The 21,281-nt window shown below is 41.5% G+C and overlaps 1 protein-coding gene and 1 long non-coding RNA gene across 9 annotated transcripts in view; one reads left to right on the forward strand and one right to left on the reverse strand.

The window, feature by feature from the left end:
- Positions 1–21,281, forward strand: part of LOC135246095 (uncharacterized) — an 84,375-nt gene that overhangs the window by 29,964 nt on the left and 33,130 nt on the right. The window lies entirely within an intron of this gene.
- LOC135246065 (protein NLRC3-like) overlaps positions 1–21,281 on the reverse strand; it is a 60,208-nt gene that overhangs the window by 29,740 nt on the left and 9,187 nt on the right. Inside the window, exons 1-14 of one of the 8 annotated variants that reach the window (XM_064319557.1) lie at positions 16,614–16,918; positions 16,428–16,575; positions 13,597–13,742; positions 12,644–12,754; positions 12,197–12,307; positions 11,709–11,819; positions 10,724–10,834; positions 10,375–10,485; positions 9,390–9,500; positions 9,041–9,151; positions 7,649–7,759; positions 6,510–6,579; positions 3,210–3,549; positions 180–2,175 (exon numbers count right to left, since the gene is read on the reverse strand). In XM_064319557.1, the coding sequence (XP_064175627.1) occupies positions 180–2,175; positions 3,210–3,549; positions 6,510–6,579; positions 7,649–7,759; positions 9,041–9,151; positions 9,390–9,500; positions 10,375–10,485; positions 10,724–10,834; positions 11,709–11,819; positions 12,197–12,307; positions 12,644–12,754; positions 13,597–13,655 (3,353 nt within the window). In that variant the 5' untranslated portion in view covers positions 13,656–13,742; positions 16,428–16,575; positions 16,614–16,918. Of the gene's footprint in view, positions 1–179; positions 2,176–3,209; positions 3,550–6,509; positions 6,580–7,648; positions 7,760–9,040; positions 9,152–9,389; positions 9,501–10,374; positions 10,486–10,723; positions 10,835–11,708; positions 11,820–12,196; positions 12,308–12,643; positions 12,755–13,596; positions 13,743–16,427; positions 16,576–16,613; positions 16,919–21,281 lie in introns of those variants that run through there. The other 7 variants (XM_064319558.1, XM_064319560.1, XM_064319562.1 and 4 more) reach the window with 7 other exon arrangements.

The following is a 21,281-nucleotide window of genomic DNA, read 5'->3' on the forward strand; positions in this document are numbered from 1 at the left end:
TTTGGTGCTACTTCTGTATTCATTAAATCAGGGCACAATCAGTTAAAATAGCTTGACTCAAAAATCATAATTCTCACTTGCATGACATTATTTTATTATATTATATTCTCGCTTTAACTATGAAGTGTTCATGAAAACATGCTGTCAGTTATCTACTTTAATAATTACATAATACTCACATGGCCTTCCTGCAGTTCCTGACTACTGGTACCAGTCTCAGATAACCTGCTGCTGATGTATTGTAGATGTTCAGGTCAAACTCATCCAGGACCTCCTCTGACATCAGTAACACAAAGGCCAGAGCTGAGCATTGGTCTGGTTCCAGCTTCTTATGAGAGAGTTTTCCTGAACTCAGTGAATTCTGGATTTCCTGCACTAGAGAGTTGTCATTCAGTTCATTGAGACAGTGGAACAGATTGATGGTCCTGTCTGCTGAAGATTCCTGTTTGATCATCATTTTAATGTACTGGACAGTTGTCTCAATGCTCTTTGACCTGCTTTCTGTCTGTGTCTGTGGGTCTGGTACAGGTGATCTGCTTCCTGTCTGTGGGTCTGGTACAGGTTGTCTGCTTCCTGTCTGTGGGTCTGGTACAGGTTGTCTGCTTCCTGTCTGTGGGTCTGGTACAGGTGATCTGCTTCCTGTCTGTTGGTCTGGTACAGGTTGTCTGCTTCCTGGCTGTGGGTCTGGTACAGGTGATCTGCTTCCTGTCTGTGTCAGTATTCCTCCTAAGAGATTCTGAATGGAGTCCAGAGAGAGGCCGAGAAGGAATCGGAGGAAAAGGTCCAGGTGTCCATTCTTACTCTCTAAGGCCTGATCCACTGCACTCCTGTGTAACTCAGACAGCTGCACTCTGTCACTGTGAGGTTCTGACTCTTCTGCACCGAGTACATTTCTGTTCTCATTTACACATGAATGAAAGACATACAAGGCAGCCAGATACTCCTGAATGCTCAGATGCACAAAGCAGTAGACCTTCTCCTGATCCAACCCACACTCCTCTTTGAAGATCTCTGTGCACACCCCAGAGTACACTGAAGCTTCACTGATATCAATGCCACTCTCTCTCAGGTCCTGTTCATAGAATATCAGATTGCCCTTTTCCAGCTGTAGAAAAGCCAGCCGCCCCAGTTTCAGGATGATTTCTGTATCTGACTCTGACACTTTCTTTGGGTTCATCTCATTGGCACCATGATACTTCTGATTCTTCACATTAGTCTGAATGAGCAGGAAGTGTGTGTACATTTCAGTCAGTGTTTTAGGCAGAACTCCACTCTCTGTTTCACCCAACATTGTCTCCAGAACAGTAGCAGAAATCCAACAGAAGACTGGTATGTGACACATGATGTAGAGACTCCTGGACGACTTTATGTGTGAGATAATTCTGCTGGCCTGGTTCTGGTCTCTGATTTTCTTCCTGAAGTATTCCTCCTTCTGTGGGTCATTGAACCCTCGTACCTCTGTCACCTGTTGGACGCACTCAGGAGGGATCTGTTTAGCTGCTGCTGGTCGGGAGGTGATCCAGAGGAGAGCAGAGGGAAGCAGATTCCCCTTAATGAGGTTGGTCAGCAGCGCATCCACTGATGATGACTCTGTTATATCACAGCAGAGCTTATTGCTTTGGAAATCCAGAGGAAGTCGACACTCATCCAGACCATCAAAGATAAACACAACTTTGACTCCATCGCCTTCAACACTTTTGATCTCTTTCAGTTGTGGAAAGTAGTGGTGCAGAAGTTGCATCAGACTGAATTCTCTCTCCTTTTTCAGATTCAGATCTCGGAAAGGAAGAGTGAAGATGAAATCAATGTCCTGATTGGCTTCTCCTTCTGCCCAGTCCAGAATGAACTTCTGCACAGAGACGGTTTTCCCAATGCCAGCGATGCCCTTTGTAAGCACAGTTCTGATGGGTTTCTCTTGTCCAGGTAAAGGCTTAAAGATGTCATTACAGAGGATTGCAGTCTCCTCTGTGGTTTGTCTCTTGGATGCTGTCTCAATCTGTCTGACCTCGTGTTCATTATTGACTCCTCCACTTCCCCCCTCTGTGATGTAGAGCTCTGTATAGATCTCATTGAGGAGGGTTCGGTGGTTCTGCTTTGCTAAAGCTTCAAATACGCATTCAAACCTCTTCTTCAGAGCAGTTTTCAGTGCCTGCTGGGCTCTTTTTATGGATTCATCTGCGGAGAGTAAACATGAGATACATTTTTCAAAATGACAGAAATAAACAACAACAAAAATATTATTCAGAATGTTTTCACAATGTTTTGCACACCTTTGAAAGTGTTAGCCATTAAGTTGCAGCTATACCCGTGTAGTTAAATTGTAATTAATTTGGTAACAAGAGAACAAGAGGGAGGTATTCTTGATTACACATGAGAAAGAAGGCCAGCCCTGTTACAGCTCTTCTGTTAATATGAAATCATTCTGTATCATGAAGACATTGCAAAATTAATAGGTAAGGTTTATTTATTATGTATCATGAAGATATGGCCTTTCAGTGTAAATACATTATTTATAAAATATTCACGTGTAATTAAGAATATCACCAACTGTTGTTCCATTGTACCTAAATTAGAATTACTCAGTAATAGCCTCTTGTTACCAGAATAGTTACAATTTAACTACTGCAACTTATATAACTGGTATAACTGCAACTTAATGTAAAATGTTATCCACACCTCTAGTAGTGTGTTACACACCTCTAACTGTGTTTTTTACCCTTCTCACGTGTTGTACCACAACAATTAAAAAATTATTAATTTCCATTTCGACATTAAATTTCTTAGTTACATAGTATGATGTGTCTTTATGGTAAACATGGTCTTTATGGGTCATGTATTAATTTAATCATCTTTTAATATTTATGCCGAGTGCTCTTTAATCCTGGAATAAAAACTCAGGGCAGTGTGTCTGATGGGACAGTGGTTTAGCTCCTGGCTTTTGATCCCAAGGCTCCTGGTTTGAATCTCTTTCAGGGGCATTTAATCTCATGTGAATTTACTTGCCCCAAAATCATCATCATATATTTTAATTGAAATGCCTTTGTGTTCATGTTGTGTGTGATGTTTTCTATATGCAAAACTGCTGATGTAAAACACTATTATGAAAGTATGAATGCTATGAATCAGATCATTGTTCACCGTTAGATTTGTTTGCTAAACTCATTTCAGCATTCTAATGGACACACAGTAGCAATGAGAGAAACTCTTACTGTGCTGCTTATTTCTCTCCAGTGAGTCAGAGAAATTGTTCTGCTTCATGTTCCTCAAGATGTGGAGTGTGATCTTCAGAGACCTCTCACTGCCACAGGTCTCCAGCATCTTCTCAACTATGTACAGGGGCTCAGGATCCTCCTGTTCTCTCTCAGTGCATTCTGGGTAATCAGCAATTTGATGACTCTTGAACAATTCCTTTATCTTCATAAACTTATCCAGTACAAAGGGATCTTCAGGAAGACAATTAAAGCATTCTGGGCAATCTTGACTCAGATGGCTCTGAAAATCTTTCAACTTTCCAATCTTCTTCAGCCTCATCAGAGTGTGCAGGAGAGACTGAAACAAACACATGAAGAGATGTGCAGTATCACTTTAAATGAAATACGCAAAGAGGTGTTCTGAATCAGAGTGAAATAAACACATGAAGAGGTGTGCTGTATCAGAGTGAAATAAACACATGAAGAGGTGTGCTGTATCAGTGTGAAATAAACACATGGACAGGTGTGCTGTATCAGTGTGTGAAATAAACACATGAAGAGGCATGCTGTATCAGTGTGAAATAAACACATGAAGAGGTGTGCTGTATCAGTGTGAAATAAACACATGAAGAGGTGTGCTCTATCAGTGTGAAATAAACACTTCATCAGAGCCATTAAAACAATCATATCCCTGTTTGAGGTCAAATGTTTTCTCGGAGGGATGGATAAAGATAAACACCAAACATGCAGCAGATCCATAGCCTCATATGTGAAGTGCAGCTTTTGCTCTTGATAGATGATTTTGGAGAGAGACTACCTGGGATGAATTCATTCCTTTGGAAAAATTGAATTTGTCCGAGCAATACTCTTGGTTAATGCTAAGTGCTTAAAGGACACTGTTTGAAATCTTACTCTGCCATTGTGTTAGGGTCTTTGGCACAAGCCAAATCTTGCCAATCCTTGCCCATTTAGGGGGTACCCTATTTAAAGCTTTATAACTCCAGATGTGAACACCACAAAGACTTGAAAAATGGCTTAAAAGAAGCAAGACATTTGTACAATTTACAATACTAACGCAGATTAGTTTATATTCATAATTTTGGAAGAAATAAAGTGCCACAAATGCAATTGTTTTGACAAAAAACAAAAATAAATTTGCACGTTTTAAGTTTGCAATGAAATACTGAGAGATTGTATATATACAGGAGGTTAAACCATACATGTGCTAGGTCAAAAACTTCTTGACCACAAGTTCATAAAATCTAAGGGTGGATATGTAGAACTACTATAGATGTATGAAGCAAAAACTAAGCAGTGTACCCAGCATCTCCAAATCTATCCAAAATGTCTAAATTATGCATTGCTGTAAATCATAACATATCCATGTATTTCACTGCAAATCAACTGTTTTGACTCAAGAAAATCACTGTTGCATAATTTTCAAATGGGAATTACAAGCTTTCAGTCAGTACAGTGGTCTAAAATAGCTAGGTGTCCAGAAACATATCCAAAATCTCTCCAAAATTGAATAAAATGCTTTTTGTCCATTATAAAGCATATAAATGAGCCCCTTATGAGGGTTTAAGATGAAACATTGCTATCAGATTAAAAAAATAATGCAAAAATATTGTCACACAATGCGGTACAGCACCTAAATGTGTAATAATTAACTCGTGTGTATTTCTATACTCTCGTATGTCTCGTATGTATGTTTCGTATGGGACGGAGTGTAGCACAGTGGGTAAGGAACTGGACTTGTAACCGAAAGGTCGCAGGTTCGATTCCCGGGTAGGACACCGCCGTTGTACCCTTGAGCAAGGTACTTAACCGAAATTGCTTCAGTATATATCCAGCTGTATAAATGGATACAATGTAAAATGCTATGCAAAAAAGTTGTGTAAGTCGCTCTGGATAAGAGCGTCTGCTAAATGCCTGTAATGTAATGTTTTCTTGTATGGGGATGAGACAACATGAAAACAATTTTCACCCGTCCACCACGTTTTGGCAATGTTCCAGCGCTGACGTCATCACTGTTGCATGCTTCACAAAAACTATTACACTTCCATCTAACGCTTACATTACAGTGTGAAATATTTACATTATATAACACCACTAACCTATTTAAAGATACTCAATTTCAAAAATAACGTATATAACCAAAATATTTTGAGCGGTAATACTTACATAGCAATGATGAAATCTCATCTATGTTCAGTAGATGGAGACAGAGACAGTATCAATGATATTGTTCCATTCGCTTCTGTTTTGCTCCAGAAAACGATGTCAGCTAGGTCTATCAGCAAACATATGGCTTAGCTATGTTCAGAAGTCCTCAATAATAATAATATTTTCCAAGAAATTACGAAATATCCTTGAACACGTTTCGTTAGGTGCATCGTATTTGTCTGCTAACAGAGTGAATGCGTAAGTGAATGTGATGCTAAGAATATTTTCTGTTACGCTGACCTATAAAATGCTATTCCAAAAGCAGAATTAGACATGTTATACATCGTTCGAAAGCTTATGCTCTCGCCTACTGAATAAATGAATTGTCAATCAAGTCAGACTGTACTAAAAAGGGCGACGACGCCGTAAACAACATGTGTGGTGTTACGCACAGCTATTTTGGAAGATACCCAGGCATCACAGATGCAAATCCAAGACAATATATGACCACGCAGTCTCAAAAGGGACATCTCTACACGTAAAGCCCACAGTAAGGTTTTATATTTATTCAATATTTAGTCCCAGATATTGACTGTAGAATGACATGGTATCATTTTTAAAAACTTTTTCTCGTTTATTTCGTTATTCAGTGAGCAGCGTTTTCACTGCTGTATAGGCATATCTTAGGGCTATTGTCGGGTTTATCTTGTTGCTATGACGGAATACGATTTTTTAGTGGTGAAAGAATATTTCTATGAATGCCAAGATAGACAATATTGTCCATTATGTCAAGGGTGGGGGGTGTTTTTTGGATGAGACTGCAGGGAGGGGGTGCGTGTTAAATGAACGACCGGAGCGACAATGGTGGGGCTACGAAACTCTGTTTTCGGCATAGTTGTCATGTATCGTCTACTAATGAAACTGAAACAACCCGTTTCTGTTTTCATCTCACACGTTGGTTGCAGTAGCACCGAATGTTTGACTTTAGTAATCTAGGCACACGAGCGTGCCCACCACTAGGGGCTGTGCGCTAAGAGGTTAAAGATACTGACATAAGCACGACTACTTTTGTTAAGTTATCTCAATCACAGAAATGTAGCACACAAAAAAATCGCACAAGGAAATATGAAAATAAAGAAGTACATATCATACCTGATTTAAGAAAGATCGTTCCTCTGAACTCTTCTCTTTGAAACGGTTGGACTCCAATGAGTAGTGGAACCTGTGAAAAAATCATGAAACACAAATCCCAATTAACCTCATACTTTTATGGTAGTTCTAACTCACAGCACGTGGAAACAGAGCTTCCAGTTAAACTCATCCTCTTACAGCAGCTATAACAGTGGTGTTAAAAACAATTGTATTAAACGTAGTCGCAATTCACTCCTCGTCAATGGACCCCACCTGTGTGGGACGCTACACAGGACAACGCCCTTGAGACAATATTTATCTTTCATCCTGTTCTAACCATAACAGAATCATTTCCTCACCTCTCCTGCTGATGATCGTATTATTCCCAAAGTTTTAATTTTGTGTGTAACTGAAGGACACACCTGATTCCATTCCCCAGGTGAGGTGTTACTGTATCTCAAATATTAACCTATTCTATAACACCTCATGTGCAAACATATCAGATTCGCTCACTGAATTTGAGTTCCCTCTCTCCTGCATTTGTCTTCATTTTGCATTTCCTGTTTTTCTCTTTTAGGGATCAGAACTGTGAGCCACATGATGCTTTGGTTCAAACTGGCTTTGTTCAGGGTAGTGGTGTCTGCTCTAACTGTGACCAACATAAGTAATTTCAGTTCAACCGTGGAGCAATCTGTTTTTCAAAATGTTCACTTTAAACCAGCTGCACTGTTTGTCTCTTGTAGATACAGTGGTGCTAAACACAATTATGTAAAGTGTATTTGCAATTCACTCCTCATCGAAACACCCCTGTGAAATATGCAGCCACTCATGTTTGGCTGTGTTAACAGTTAGAATGCAGGGGCAGAGTGAGGGGTGGAGAGAGAGGCAGTTTAACTCTGATACTGCAGGGAATGGATCCAGGGTCACTTATACCTGCAGAAATTCAACAAGAAAAACACCATCTAAACAGCCCTGAGTCCTACATGGTACACAACACATACATCCAAATGTCTCATACTACACCCACCTACATCCAAATGTGTCAAAGTCCATCAACCTACACCTGAATATGTTAAAATACACCCAATAAAAACCTGAAAGTTGCCAGAGAGCCTGAAGTACAATTAAACAGTTTGGACAATATTAACTGGTTTAATGACCTTTGATCAGCAGTGAATTCCCCTCTGAAGTTGAGTGGAGGACCCATTGAATAATTACTCTTCATAGACAGACAGCTGGGAAAAGGTGACCCAGTCCTCTCTACCTGGACCCTGTGAACAAAACATGGAGACAGAGCTTCCAGTTAAACTCATCCTCTTACTGCAGCTCTAACTCACAGCACATGGAGACAGAGCTTCCAGTTAAACTCATCCTCTTACTGCAGCTCTAACTCACAGCACATGGAGACAGAGCTTCCAGTTAAACTCATCCTCTTACTGCAGCTCTAACTCACAGCACATTGAGACAGAGCTTCCAGTTAAACTCATCCTGAACTATGTAAAGGAAGATGTTTCAGACAGTAGTTTTACTTTCCCAGGTGGCTGAAACAGAAATGATTAAATGTTACAGGCTCAGCCCTTTCTGTGCATCTTCTCCCATCAGCTGGGCCTGCAGTGACTGATGCACTTCCTGCTCTGACAGCAGCCGCTCCTCAGGTGCACCCCATCTGTGTGTGACGCTGCACAGGACAACGCCTTTGAGACAATATTTGTCTTCATCCTCCTCTAACCATCGTAGAATCTTTACCCCACCTCTCCTGCTGATGATCGTATTATTCCCAAAGTTTTTATTTTGTGTGTGGCTGAATGACACACTTGATTCCATTTCCCAGGTGAGGTGTTACTGTATCTCTAATATTAACCTATTCTATAACACCTCCTGTGCAAACATATCAGATTCACTCACCGAATTTGAGTTCCCTCTCTCCTGCATTTGTCTTCATTTTGCATTTCCTGTTTTTCTCTTTTAGGGATCAGAACTGTGAGCCACATGATGCTTTGGTTCAAACTGGCTTTGTTCAGGGTAGTGGTGTCTGCTCTAACTGTGACCAACATAAGTAATTTCAGTTCAACTGTGGAGCAATCCGTAATTCAAAATGTTCACTTTAAACCAGCTGCACTGTTTGTCTCTTGTAGATACAGTGGTGCTAAACACAATTATGTAAAGTGTGTTTGCATTTCACTCCTCGTCGAAACACCCCTGTGAAATATGCAGCCACTCATGTTTGGCTGTGTTAACAGTTAGAATGCAGGGGCAGAGTGAGGGGTGGAGAGAGAGGCAGTTTAACTCTGATACTGCAGGGAATGGATCCAGGGTCACTTATACCGGCAGAAATTCAACAAGAAAAACACCATCTAAACAGCCCTGAGTCCTACATGGTACACAACACATACATCCAAATGTCTCATACTACACCCACCTACATCCAAATGTGTCAAAGTCCATCAACCTACACCTGAATATGTTAAAATACACCCAATAAAAACCTGAAAGTTGCCAGAGAGCCTGAAGTACAATTAAACATTTTGGACAATATTAACTGGTTTAATGACCTTTGATCAGCAGTGAATTCCCCTCTGAAGTTGAGTGGAGGACCCATTGAATAATCACTCTTCATAGACAGACAGCTGGGAAAAGGTGACCCAGTCCTCTCTACCTGGACCCTGTGAACAAAACATGGAGACAGAGCTTCCAGTTAAACTCATCCTCTTACTGCAGCTCTAACTCACAGCACATGGAGACAGAGCTTCCAGTTAAACTCATCCTCTTACTGCAGCTCTAACTCACAGCACATTGAGACAGAGCTTCCAGTTAAAGTCATCCTGAACTGTGTAAAGGAGGATGTTTCAGACAGTAGTTTTACTTTCCCAGGTGGCTGAAACAGAAATGATTAAATGTTACAGGCTCAGCCCTTTCTGTGCATCTTCTCCCATCAGCTGGGCCTGCAGTGACTGATGCACTTCCTGCTCTGACAGCAGCCGCTCCTCAGGTGCACCCCATCTGTGTGTGACGCTGCACAGGACAACGCCTTTGAGACAATATTTGTCTTCATCCTCCTCTAACCATCGTAGAATCTTTACCCCACCTCTCCTGCTGATGATCGTATTATTCCAAAAGTTTTAATTTTGTGTGTGGCTGAATGACACACTTGATTCCATTCCCCAGGTGAGGTGTTACTGTATCTCAAATATTAACCTATTCTATAACACCTCCTGTGCAAACATATCAGATTCACTCACTGAATTTGAGTTCTCTCTCTCCTGCATTTGTCTTCATTTTGCATTTCCTGTTTTTCTCTTTTAGGGATCAGAACTGTGAGCCACATGATGCTTTGGTTCAAACTGGCTTTGTTCAGGGTAGTGGTGTCTGCTCTAACTGTGACCAACATAAGTAATTTCAGTTCAACCGTGGAGCAATCCGTAATTCAAAATGTTCACTTTAAACCAGCTGCACTGTTTGTCTCTTGTAGATACAGAGGTGCTAAACACAATTATGTAAAGTGTATTTGCAATTCACTCCTCATCGAAACACCCCTGTGAAATATGCAGCCACTCATGTTTGGCTGTGTTAACAGTTAGAATGCAGGGGCAGAGTGAGGGGTGGAGAGAGAGGCAGTTTAACTCTGATACTGCAGGGAATGGATCCAGGGTCACTTATACCGGCAGAAATTCAACAAGAAAAACACCATCTAAACAGCCCTGAGTCCTACATGGTACACAACACATACATCCAAATGTCTCATACTACACCCACCTACATCCAAATGTGTCAAAGTCCATCAACCTACACCTGAATATGTTAAAATACACCCAATAAAAACCTGAAAGTTGCCAGAGAGCCTGAAGTACAATTAAACAGTTTGGACAATATTAACTGGTTTAATGACCTTTGATCAGCAGTGAATTCCCCTCTGAAGTTGAGTGGAGGACCCATTGAATAATCACTCTTCATAGACAGACAGCTGGGAAAAGGTGACCCAGTCCTCTCTACCTGGACCCTGTGAACAAAACATGGAGACAGAGCTTCCAGTTAAACTCATCCTCTTACTGCAGCTCTAACTCACAGCACATGGAGACAGAGCTTCCAGTTAAACTCATCCTCTTACTGCAGCTCTAACTCACAGCACATTGAGACAGAGCTTCCAGTTAAAGTCATCCTGAACTGTGTAAAGGAGGATGTTTCAGACAGTAGTTTTACTTTCCCAGGTGGCTGAAACAGAAATGATTAAATGTTACAGGCTCAGCCCTTTCTGTGCATCTTCTCCCATCAGCTGGGCCTGCAGTGACTGATGCACTTCCTGCTCTGACAGCAGCCGCTCCTCAGGTGCACCCCATCTGTGTGTGACGCTGCACAGGACAACGCCTTTGAGACAATATTTGTCTTCATCCTCCTCTAACCATCGTAGAATCTTTACCCCACCTCTCCTGCTGATGATCGTATTATTCCCAAAGTTTTTATTTTGTGTGTGGCTGAATGACACACTTGATTCCATTTCCCAGGTGAGGTGTTACTGTATCTCTAATATTAACCTATTCTATAACACCTCCTGTGCAAACATATCAGATTCACTCATCGAATTTGAGTTCCCTCTCTCCTGCATTTGTCTTCATTTTGCATTTCCTGTTTTTCTCTTTTAGGGATCAGAACTGTGAGCCACATGATGCTTTGGTTCAAACTGGCTTTGTTCAGGGTAGTGGTGTCTGCTCTAACTGTGACCAACATAAGTAATTTCAGTTCAACTGTGGAGCAATCCGTAATTCAAAATGTTCACTTTAAACCAGCTGCACTGTTTGTCTCCTGTAGATACAGTGGTGCTAAACACAATTATGTAAAGTGTGTTTGCATTTCACTCCTCGTCGAAACACCCCTGTGAAATATGCAGCCACTCATGTTTGGCTGTGTTAACAGTTAGAATGCAGGGGCAGAGTGAGGGGTGGAGAGAGAGGCAGTTTAACTCTGATACTGCAGGGAATGGATCCAGGGTCACTTATACCGGCAGAAATTCAACAAGAAAAACACCATCTAAACAGCCCTGAGTCCTACATGGTACACAACACATACATCCAAATGTCTCATACTACACCCACCTACATCCAAATGTGTCAAAGTCCATCAACCTACACCTGAATATGTTAAAATACACCCAATAAAAACCTGAAAGTTGCCAGAGAGCCTGAAGTACAATTAAACAGTTTGGACAATATTAACTGGTTTAATGACCTTTGATCATCAGTGAATTCCCCTCTGAAGTTGAGTGGAGGACCCATTGAATAATCACTCTTCATAGACAGACAGCTGGGAACAGGTGACCCAGTCCTCTCTACCCGGACCCTGTGAACAAAACATGGAGACAGAGCTTCCAGTTAAACTCATCCTCTTACTGCAGCTCTAACTCACAGCACATGGAGACAGAGCTTCCAGTTAAACTCATCCTCTTACAGCAGCTCTAACTCACAGCACATCTGAATTTGACGTAATACACAAACCTTTCACAGATCCAGACCAAAGCCATTCATTCTCCATGCACCTGTGCTTTTGTCAAGTTCGTTTGTAAAAATGTTTGTTTTTGCATTTAAGTTCATTCTCACGTCTTGGTGTTCCTTGCTGATTGAGATCAGCTGATATTTTGTTGTATTAATTCATCATGTCTCTCAAGGGATATGGAAGCAAAATTAAAAATTAGTGTCAATATGAACCTGCTGCATTACCTTTTACGACCTGTGGACTGGCCTCTGAAGTTGAGTGGAGGACCCATTGAATAATCACTCTTCATAGACAGACAGCTGGGTACAGGTGACCCTGCCCTCTCTACCCGGACGCTGTGAACAAAACATTGAGACAGAGCATCCAGTTAAACTCATCCTCTTACTGCAGCTCTAACTCACAGCACATGGAGACAGAGCTTCCAGTTAAACTCATCCTCTTACTGCAGCACTAACTCACAGCACATGGAGACAGAGCTTCCAGTTAAACTCTTCCTCTAACTGCAGCTCTAACTCACAGCACATGGAGACAGAGCTTCCAGTTAAACTCATCCTCTTACTGCAGCTCTAACTCACAGCACATGGAGACAGAGCATCCAGTTAAACTCATCCTCTTACTGCAGCTCTTACTTGCTTTCCCAGGTGGCTGAAACAGAAATGATTAAATGTTACAGGCTCAGCCGTTGCTGTGCATCCACTGCCATCAGCTGGGCCTGCAGTGACTGATGCACTTCCTGCTCTGACAGCAGCCGCTCCTCAGGTGCACCCCACATGTGTGTGACGCTGCACAGGACAACGCCTTTGAGACAATATTTGTCTTCATTCCTCCTCTAACCATCGTAGAATCTTTTCCTCAACTCTCCTGCTGATAATCGTATTATTCCAAAAGTTTTAATTTTGTGTGTAACTGAAGGACACATTTGATTCCATTCCCCAGGTGAGGTGTTACTGTATCTCTAATATTAACCTATTCAATAACACCTCCTGTGCAAACATATCAGATTCACTCACTGAATTTGAGTTCTCTCTCTCCCGCATTTGTCTTCATTTAGCATTTCCTCAGTTTATTTCTCTCTTAGGGATCAGAACTGTGAGACACATGATTCTTTGGTTCAAACTGGCTTTGTTCAGGGTAGTGGTGTCTGCTCTAACTGTGACCAACATAAGTAATTTCAGTTCAACTGTGGAGCAATCCGTAATTCAAAATGTTCACTTCAAACCGGCTGCACTGTTTGTCTCTTGTAGAACACAGTGGTGTTAAACACAACTACAAAATGTGGTTGAAATTTACTACTGGTTGATGAACCCCTGTGAAACATGAAGATACTCCTGTTTGGCCTGTGTTAACAGCTGGAATATAGGGGCAGAGTGAGGGGTGGAGAGAGAGGCAGTTTAACTCTGATACTGCAGGGAATGGATCCAGGGTCACTTATACTTGCAGTAATTCAACAAGAAAAACACCATCTAAACAGCCCTGAGCCAACAACGTACAGAACACATACATCTGAGTGTTTCATAGTACACCAACCTACACCTGAATGTCAAAATACACCAAATCAAAACTTGGCAATTCCCTGGCAGCTCTAACTTACAGAACACTAACTCTCTGATTCATGCATTTGTACCTCTTTCTGGCAGGGCTGTGGGTTTCATCGTCAGTCTCTTTCTTCTCTGAGGAACTCATTTTAGAAACTGCGCTGCCTATCTCAGGACACCGGGACACTTCAGATCAGATTCACCCACAAGTGGGTTTTAAGTCAAATCCACCAACCTGTAAATACATAAAATAAGAACACAATACACACACAAACACACTGATACACACAGACATCAGATCGTATAGAGCAGACAGGAACAAATCTTGAATTTAATATGGCCCTAAACATGTGCTATATTATCAGCAACAAAATGTTCTGCACCCATGATGACAGTGATCAAGACTGCTGAATTTAAAGATTCCCAGTGCTGAGGTATATATTCATTGTCCACCATGTGGAATATATTTAATGATATAATGGGGTGTGTAACCACCAAAATGACACATCTCTCAGATGAAAATTTTTCCAAACGTTTTCTGTCACAATTACTGGCACCCCTTCGTTCGGTATTTTGTCCACCCTCCCATTGCAGGGATAATGGCAGAGTCTTTTTACATAATGTCTTATAAGTGCACAGACATAGGCTACGTCAGTGGGTGGGATAATTTGACACTTGGTGAAAATGTGAAACTGCGATAGAATAGATAAACTTAGTAGCGAAAGCTGCAGTGAATTGATAAAAGCGGTGGCGATTGGAATTTCAGTGCATCGAATTGATTAAACTGCAAGCAAATACTTCATCAAATAAAATGCAATTAAATATTGTATTTGATGCCATATTTAATTGCATTTTATTTTATGTCATATGTAATTAGATTGCATTTTATTTAATTCAACATTTAAGTTCAATTCATTATTTTTGTTACTTCCACCCCTCGTATGTTTGAAGTTTAAAACTAATGTTGTGTGTGGGAGGGAGGGACAGACCATGGTAAATCAGTCATTGGTTGTCGGGTGCCCTGACAGGCGCAAGCGCAGTTCCTTTATGATTTAGTCTCACTGGTGGATGGTCGACTATGTACAGTCCCCTCCAAAAGTATTGGAACAGTAAGGTCAATTCCTTTGTTTTTGCTATACACTGAAGACAATTGAGTTTGAGGTCAAAAGATGTACATGAGATGACAGATCCGAATTTCAGCTTTTATTTCCTGGTATTTCTATCTAGATTTGTTAAACAACTTAGAACATATCACTTTTTGTATCAGACAACCCAATTTTTAGGTGAGCAAAAGTACTGGAACATGTGACTGACAGGTGTTTCTTGTTGCCCAGATGTGTCCTGTTAGATTGATAGGTTAAACAATAAATAGTTCTGAATGTCTACTCTTGGTTTTAGCCTTGGGTTTTGCCTGTGAAAACTGCATTTGTGTTATAAAAGATAAACTAACATGAAGACCAGAGAGCAGTCTTTGGGAGAAAAGCAAGCTTAGAAAAGAGGGGAAATCGATCAGAGTCATTGCACAAGCATTGGGGATAGCTTGTACGACAACTTGGAATGTCCAGAAAAAGAAAGAAACCGCTGGCGTACTGAGCAACAGATATCGAACAGGTCGACCAAGGAAAACAACAGCAGTTGATGACAGAAACATTGTGAAAGCTGTGAAGAAAAACCTCAAAACATCAGTCAGTGACATCACAAACAATCTCCACAGGACAGGGCTGAAGGTATCTCAATCAACCGTTCAAAGAAGACTTAGAGAGCAGCAATATAGAGGCTATACCACAAGATGCAAACCACTCATCAGTAGTAAGAATTGGAAGACGAGATTACAATTTGCAAAGAAGTACAGAGATGAGCCACAAAAGTTCTGGAACAAAGTTTTATGGACTGATGAGACCAAGATTAACCTCTACCAAAGTGATGGAAAGGCCAAAGTGTGGAGAAAGAAGGGATCTGCTCATGATCCAAAACATATAAGCTCATTTGTGAAGCACGGTGGAGGAAGTGTCATGGCTTGGGCTTGCATGGCTGCTTCTGGAGTGGGCTCACTAATCTTTATTGATGATGTAACTCATGATGGTAGCAGCAGGATGAATTCAGAAGTCTACAAAAACATTCTGTCTGCCAACTTACGGAGAAATGCGTCCAAACTAATTGGGAGGAACTTCATCATGCAGCAAAACAATGACCCAAAACACACTGCCAACACAACAAAGGATTTCATTAGAGAGAAAATGTGGAAGGTTTTAGACTGGCCAAGTTGATCACCAGACCTTAAACCAATTGAGCATGCATTTCACCTCCTGAAGAGGAGATTGAAGGGAAAAACCCCCCGAAATAAACAACAACTGAAAGAGGCTGCAGTAAAAGCCTGGAAAAGCATCACAAAAGAAGAATCCAACAGTTTGGTGATGTCGCAGGCTTGATGCAGCTATTGCAAGCAAGAGATATGCTACCAAATATTAAGTGTTATTTGCTTTCATTTACTTAAATACTCTCTGTTCCAATACTTTTGCTTACCTAAAAATTGGGTGGTCTGATACCAAAGGTGCTATGTTCTACGTAGTTTTACACATCTAGGTGTAAATACCAGGAAATAAAACCTGAAATTCTGAACTCTTGTCTCATGTTCATCTTTTTATCTCAACCCCAAATGTATTCAGTGTATTGCAAAAACTGAAGTCATGAAATATCAAAAATACATCAGTAAACTTTAAAAAAAATTTTTTTTTATTATTTCTTTTTGGCCCAAATGGTAAATTTGGATTCAGTATTAACTCTTCGCTTATTAGACTACGCTTTAAACGCGCCATTTTATTGAAGTTCTCGGTTTTACTGAATTACGCGTTGAAACGCGTACTTATACTTGCAGATTCCCATTCTTACCCACATCCCCTTTATCTTTACGTTTTCTTACCACAATTCCACTCCACAACAGGCTGTTCACTCCGTTGGTTTATTCAATTTAATTTTCTTCTTTTCACGGTCTTCTTTCTGCTGCATCTTTAAAATGGCTGTCTTGAGTTAACTTTCAGTTTCTCTTCTGGACCGCATTCATTTCTTTCCTGTTTACTTTGAGCGTTAGATGAGTTTTTTTTTGTACGTTTTATTAGTTGCATCAGTTATCGTATTTAATTAGTAATTCGGAAGAGAAACATTTCATCCATGTAGGTCTTTGCTAAATTTGAACGCATACATATACTAAACCTATTCAACATCCTGAGAATTATATTTATGTTGGGACTTAAATTACACCAATACAATGATGCCATTTGTTGGCTACACGCACAAATAAGCCTTTTGAAATGTCATGTCCGTGGACCTCCAAGAACATTTCCTATTTAAAAACACATTTGAAGATAAACAGCAAATAAAAATAAATAAATAAACCATCTCACTCTCCATCACTCCCCCTGCCACAGTCACTGACCCATTCACTTCATAATCACCAGTTATGGCCCTATGTGACATGCTAATATTTGAGGTGAGTAATTTTTGCTATTTTTTTATCTCCAATTCTTGTTATTTTTTTCCCCACTGGAAAAAAAGTTAAGATTGTTCAATATTTCTTGGCAACTTGCTTCACATTTTTTAAAGGTTTTCAGCGTAATACAGATTATTAAATTTTGAGTTCAAATTATGCCTGATAACATTCATTCCGAATAATTACATTTCATTGAGGGAAAAACTTAAAACTCAATTTTAGTTTTTCTGACAATGAAATTTCAGAGTTAGTTGAAATATTGAGTATTCTGAACTTGTCCACACGTTTCAAGAGATCTCCTACCTGGGCACCAGGGAGGCAACACACCGTACGTGATTCTTTTTTGTGCAAACAGTCTATGGTGTCTACCCTCATAATGAGTCCCCCACTGCCATGTAGAAGAATATGCTGTTTAATCATTGTTTTACCTTATACAGTGGGCTCCAGAATTATTGGCACCCTTAATAAAAATGAAGAAAAAAGCCTGCATATAATAAATGACACAGATAATAATCTATATGTTATGTTCAAACATATGGGAAAACTATATACTTTTATTTCAATACATTTACTCTCATGCTTCAATGTTTTTTTTTTAAATTATCTAATTTTTTCTGAAAACCATAGGTGCCATAATTATTGGCACCCCTAACAATTATTGTAAGTAAAATCAAACAAAATGAAATTGGCAATACAATTTTACTTAATTTAGTTCATCTCAGTCTAAAGGAACTATATTGTGTCATTCCATCACTTCCAGTTTCACTAGAGAATAAAAATGAGGTAACAAGCATACAAAATCCCTTTGTCATTCCTCATCAGCATGGGAAAAGCCAAGTAACTGTCAATTCAGAGGAGACCGATGGTAATTAACAGTCACAAGTCTGGTAATGGGTACAAAAAAAGACAAATGGTTAAACATACAACTTAGCACTGTAAGGGCAATAATAAAAAGGTGTAAAACACATGGAAAGGTTGCAGATTTGCCAGGAAGAGGAAGCAAGTGCATGTTGTCCCTATGGACAATGAGGAAGATGGTGAGAGAGGCCATTAATAACCAAAGGATCACTGTTTAAGAATTGCAGAGATTGGTTTGTTTCTTGTGGTCAACAAGTCTAAAAAAACATAAAATGGCACCTCCATACCAACTAACTCTTTGGAAGGGTGGCACGAAGACAGCCCTTACTGAGCACAATAAACAAAACCAAGAATCTGGAGCTTGCGAAACCTCATTGGAATTATGACTGGAAGAGAGTGCTATTGTCAGATGAGACCAAAATTGAACATTTTGGACATACACACCATCAACATGTTTGGCGGCAAAAGCTGGGCGACATAGCTCAGGAGGTAAGACCGATTGTCTGGCAGTCGGAGGGTTGCCGGTTCAATCCTCGCCCTGGGCATGTCGAAGTGTCCTTGAGCAAGACACCTAACCCCTAACTGCTCTGGCGAATGAGAGGCATCAATTGTAAAGCGCTTTGGATAAAAGCGCTATATAAATGCAGTCCATTTACCATTATTTACCAAAAAAGGAATGCATACAGTAGAAGCACCTCATACCTACTGCCAAATATGGAGGTGGGTCATTGATATTTTGGAGATGTTTTGCTGGCAGTGGTCCTGGGGCACTATTTTAGATCAATGGCACAATGAATTAAACAAAGTACCAGGAAATTCTGGCAGAACATTTGGTTGCCTTTGCTAAGAAGCTAGGACTTGGTCATAGGTAGATTGTCCAGCAGGACAATGACTCCAAGCATACATCAAAACCTAAACAGAAATGCTTCAGTGAAATCAACATCCATGTTTTCTAATGGCCATCTCAGTCTCCAGACTCAAATTCCATCAAAAACCTGTGGTCTGAACTGAAGAGCGGGGGTCCATAAGCACAAACCCAAAGATATCAATGATTCTGAAAAGCTCTACATGGAGCAATGGTCAAAAATCCCTCCAAATGTGTTCTCTAACCACGTCACAAATTATAGGAAAAGACTCATGGCTGTCATCTTTGCCAGGGGTGTTTTCACAAAGTACTAAACCAGGGGTGCCAATAATTGTGGAACCTGTTTTTTTGGGGAAATATATTTTTATTAAAAAAATTTCCCCCCCTAAAGAGCACGTGCTCTTGAGTTGAAAAATTTAGGGTTGCACCAATGCATTCCAAAGAGTGCTCCCTAAATTACTTTTCCAACCGGGACACGTCCCAAGTGCTCCTAAAATGGGGCCGCTGCAGAGCCCTGAATTTGTTTATTTAGGAACCCGCAGAAAACATTATGGGCTTTTCTCAAATAATGAATTAAATTTTTAGTTAGTTCTTTGTTTTTCGGTTTCCACAATTGGCATGCTGTTAACAATGCAACTCATGAAATGTGAAAATAACACTGGATGCCATGTAACAGTCAAAGTGCACCAGCAGGTTGTTATATTTTACAGTACAGCCACTAGAGGGCAAAGTCTCCAAACGTTTCTTTGCGAATCGAGTTTCAGAACTCACAGGCAAGGCCGATCACAATGTTCTTGCTTTGAAACTTCTTCATTAAGCAACGAGATAAACTCAAACGGCTACTTTTTTCAAATTTTAAAATAAAATAATTTCCCCACGATGCCAAGTCTGTAGTTTCTAAAGACGTGGGTCGGAGGTCTGAAAAGACTAATTCTGTTCTGAAGTATATATTTACCCTGTTAGTCTCTCCTGTATTATTCTTAAAGTGACAATTACAGTTACCTTTTTAAATAGCAGCCTGCACTTACACTCAGCTGTGTCTGTGACACACGTGCGTCTGTGTCTGTACTCTGTATACCTGCGGCCTGAGCTCATGCCTTTGCAGGCCCACCGGTATGCCAGCCCCACCTTCATGGCCTGAGGGGCTGAGCAAAACTTGTGTTGTGTTCTCCTTTGACATTTCAAACACCGAGAACAGCTCAACCGAATGCCTCTTCTTATCGAGCGGCCTATGCTGTGCGGTAAAAAAAAAAAAAAAACCCTGAAATCAGTCTCTATGAAGGCCAAAGGGGAAAAAAAGTGAGCAAATTTTTTTTTTTTTTTTAGGAAAAAAATCAAAAGGACAGTGGACAGTCATGAGCAGTGGGCAGTGCCCAGAATCCCCTGCACTCGCTTGCCCAGAATCCCCTGCACTCGCTTGCCCAGAATCCCCTGCACTCGCTAGCCCAGAATCCCCTGCACTCGCTAACCCAGAATCCCCTGCACTCGCTAACCCAGAATCCCCTGCACTCGCTAACCCAGACTCCCCTGCACTCGCTTGCCCAGAATCCCCTGCACTCGCTAGCCCAAAATCCCCTGCACTCGCTAACCCAGAATCCCCTGCACTCGCTTGCCCAGAATCCCCTGCACTCGCTAGCCCAGAATCCCCTGCACTCACTTGCCCAGAATCCCCTGCACTCACTTGCCCAGAATCCCCTGCACTCGCTAACCCAGAGCCGCTAGCCCCCGCTGCAGTTCACGCGCTGGAACGCTCGTTAGCCCGGCTCACGTCCGGAGATCTCCGTGTTTTCATTTGCTCGCCAGACTGGGCACGTTCGTGTTAAACCGCGCCGGCGTGACCGCGCGCGGGGGGGGGCGTGGCGCCACTTTCCCGACATCGCCAAGCGGAATTCTGGGAAGGAATCGCGCCCTAATTAGGCGCTGCTGTGTAATTAAGGGCGCGCCCGTTTTTCAAGGCGCTCTCGTTAATCACTGCCGATTAGGGCCTGAGCAGGCGCCGTGTGACATCGGGGGGAGGGGGCCTGGGGGGGGGGGGGGCAGGCGCGCTGCGTTTACCGCTGTCTCCCCGCGGTCCTCCGCCACGGTAACACCAGCTCTGTGTTCTGCCGCCCAGCTGGAGCAGAGCGCAAATGAAAACTGAGTGAGATTTAATCGCAAAAGGTGTGTGTGTGTCCACGTGTGTGTGTATCTGCGTGTGCGTGTGTCTGTGTGTGTGTCTGTGTGTGCGCATGCTTGCAGGTGTGAGAGAGACGGTGTGCGTGCGTGTTTGCGCTTGAGTGTGTGTGTGTGCGCGCGTATTTGGGTATGTGTGAGGGTACCTTTGAATATTTCAAAGGTATTTTCATTCTTGTTGAACCTTGTTGAATTGCGAGCTCCCAGCACTTCAGCAAAGCTGGGCATCGTAAATCAACAAGAATGCTCCTCAGTCACCTACCCGCACGCCCGAGGGGTCTAGCCGCGTGAGATGTGCCGTGAGAACAGCGGACTGCGGACACCGTTTACGGCGACGAGCAGAATTCTCTGCTGTCCGTCGAACGTGAAGCAACCAGGACGGACCATCTGGA

Source organism: Anguilla rostrata, chromosome 19, assembly GCF_018555375.3.
Source record: "Anguilla rostrata isolate EN2019 chromosome 19, ASM1855537v3, whole genome shotgun sequence".
In the NCBI taxonomy this organism is placed as follows: Eukaryota; Metazoa; Chordata; class Actinopteri; order Anguilliformes; family Anguillidae; genus Anguilla; species Anguilla rostrata.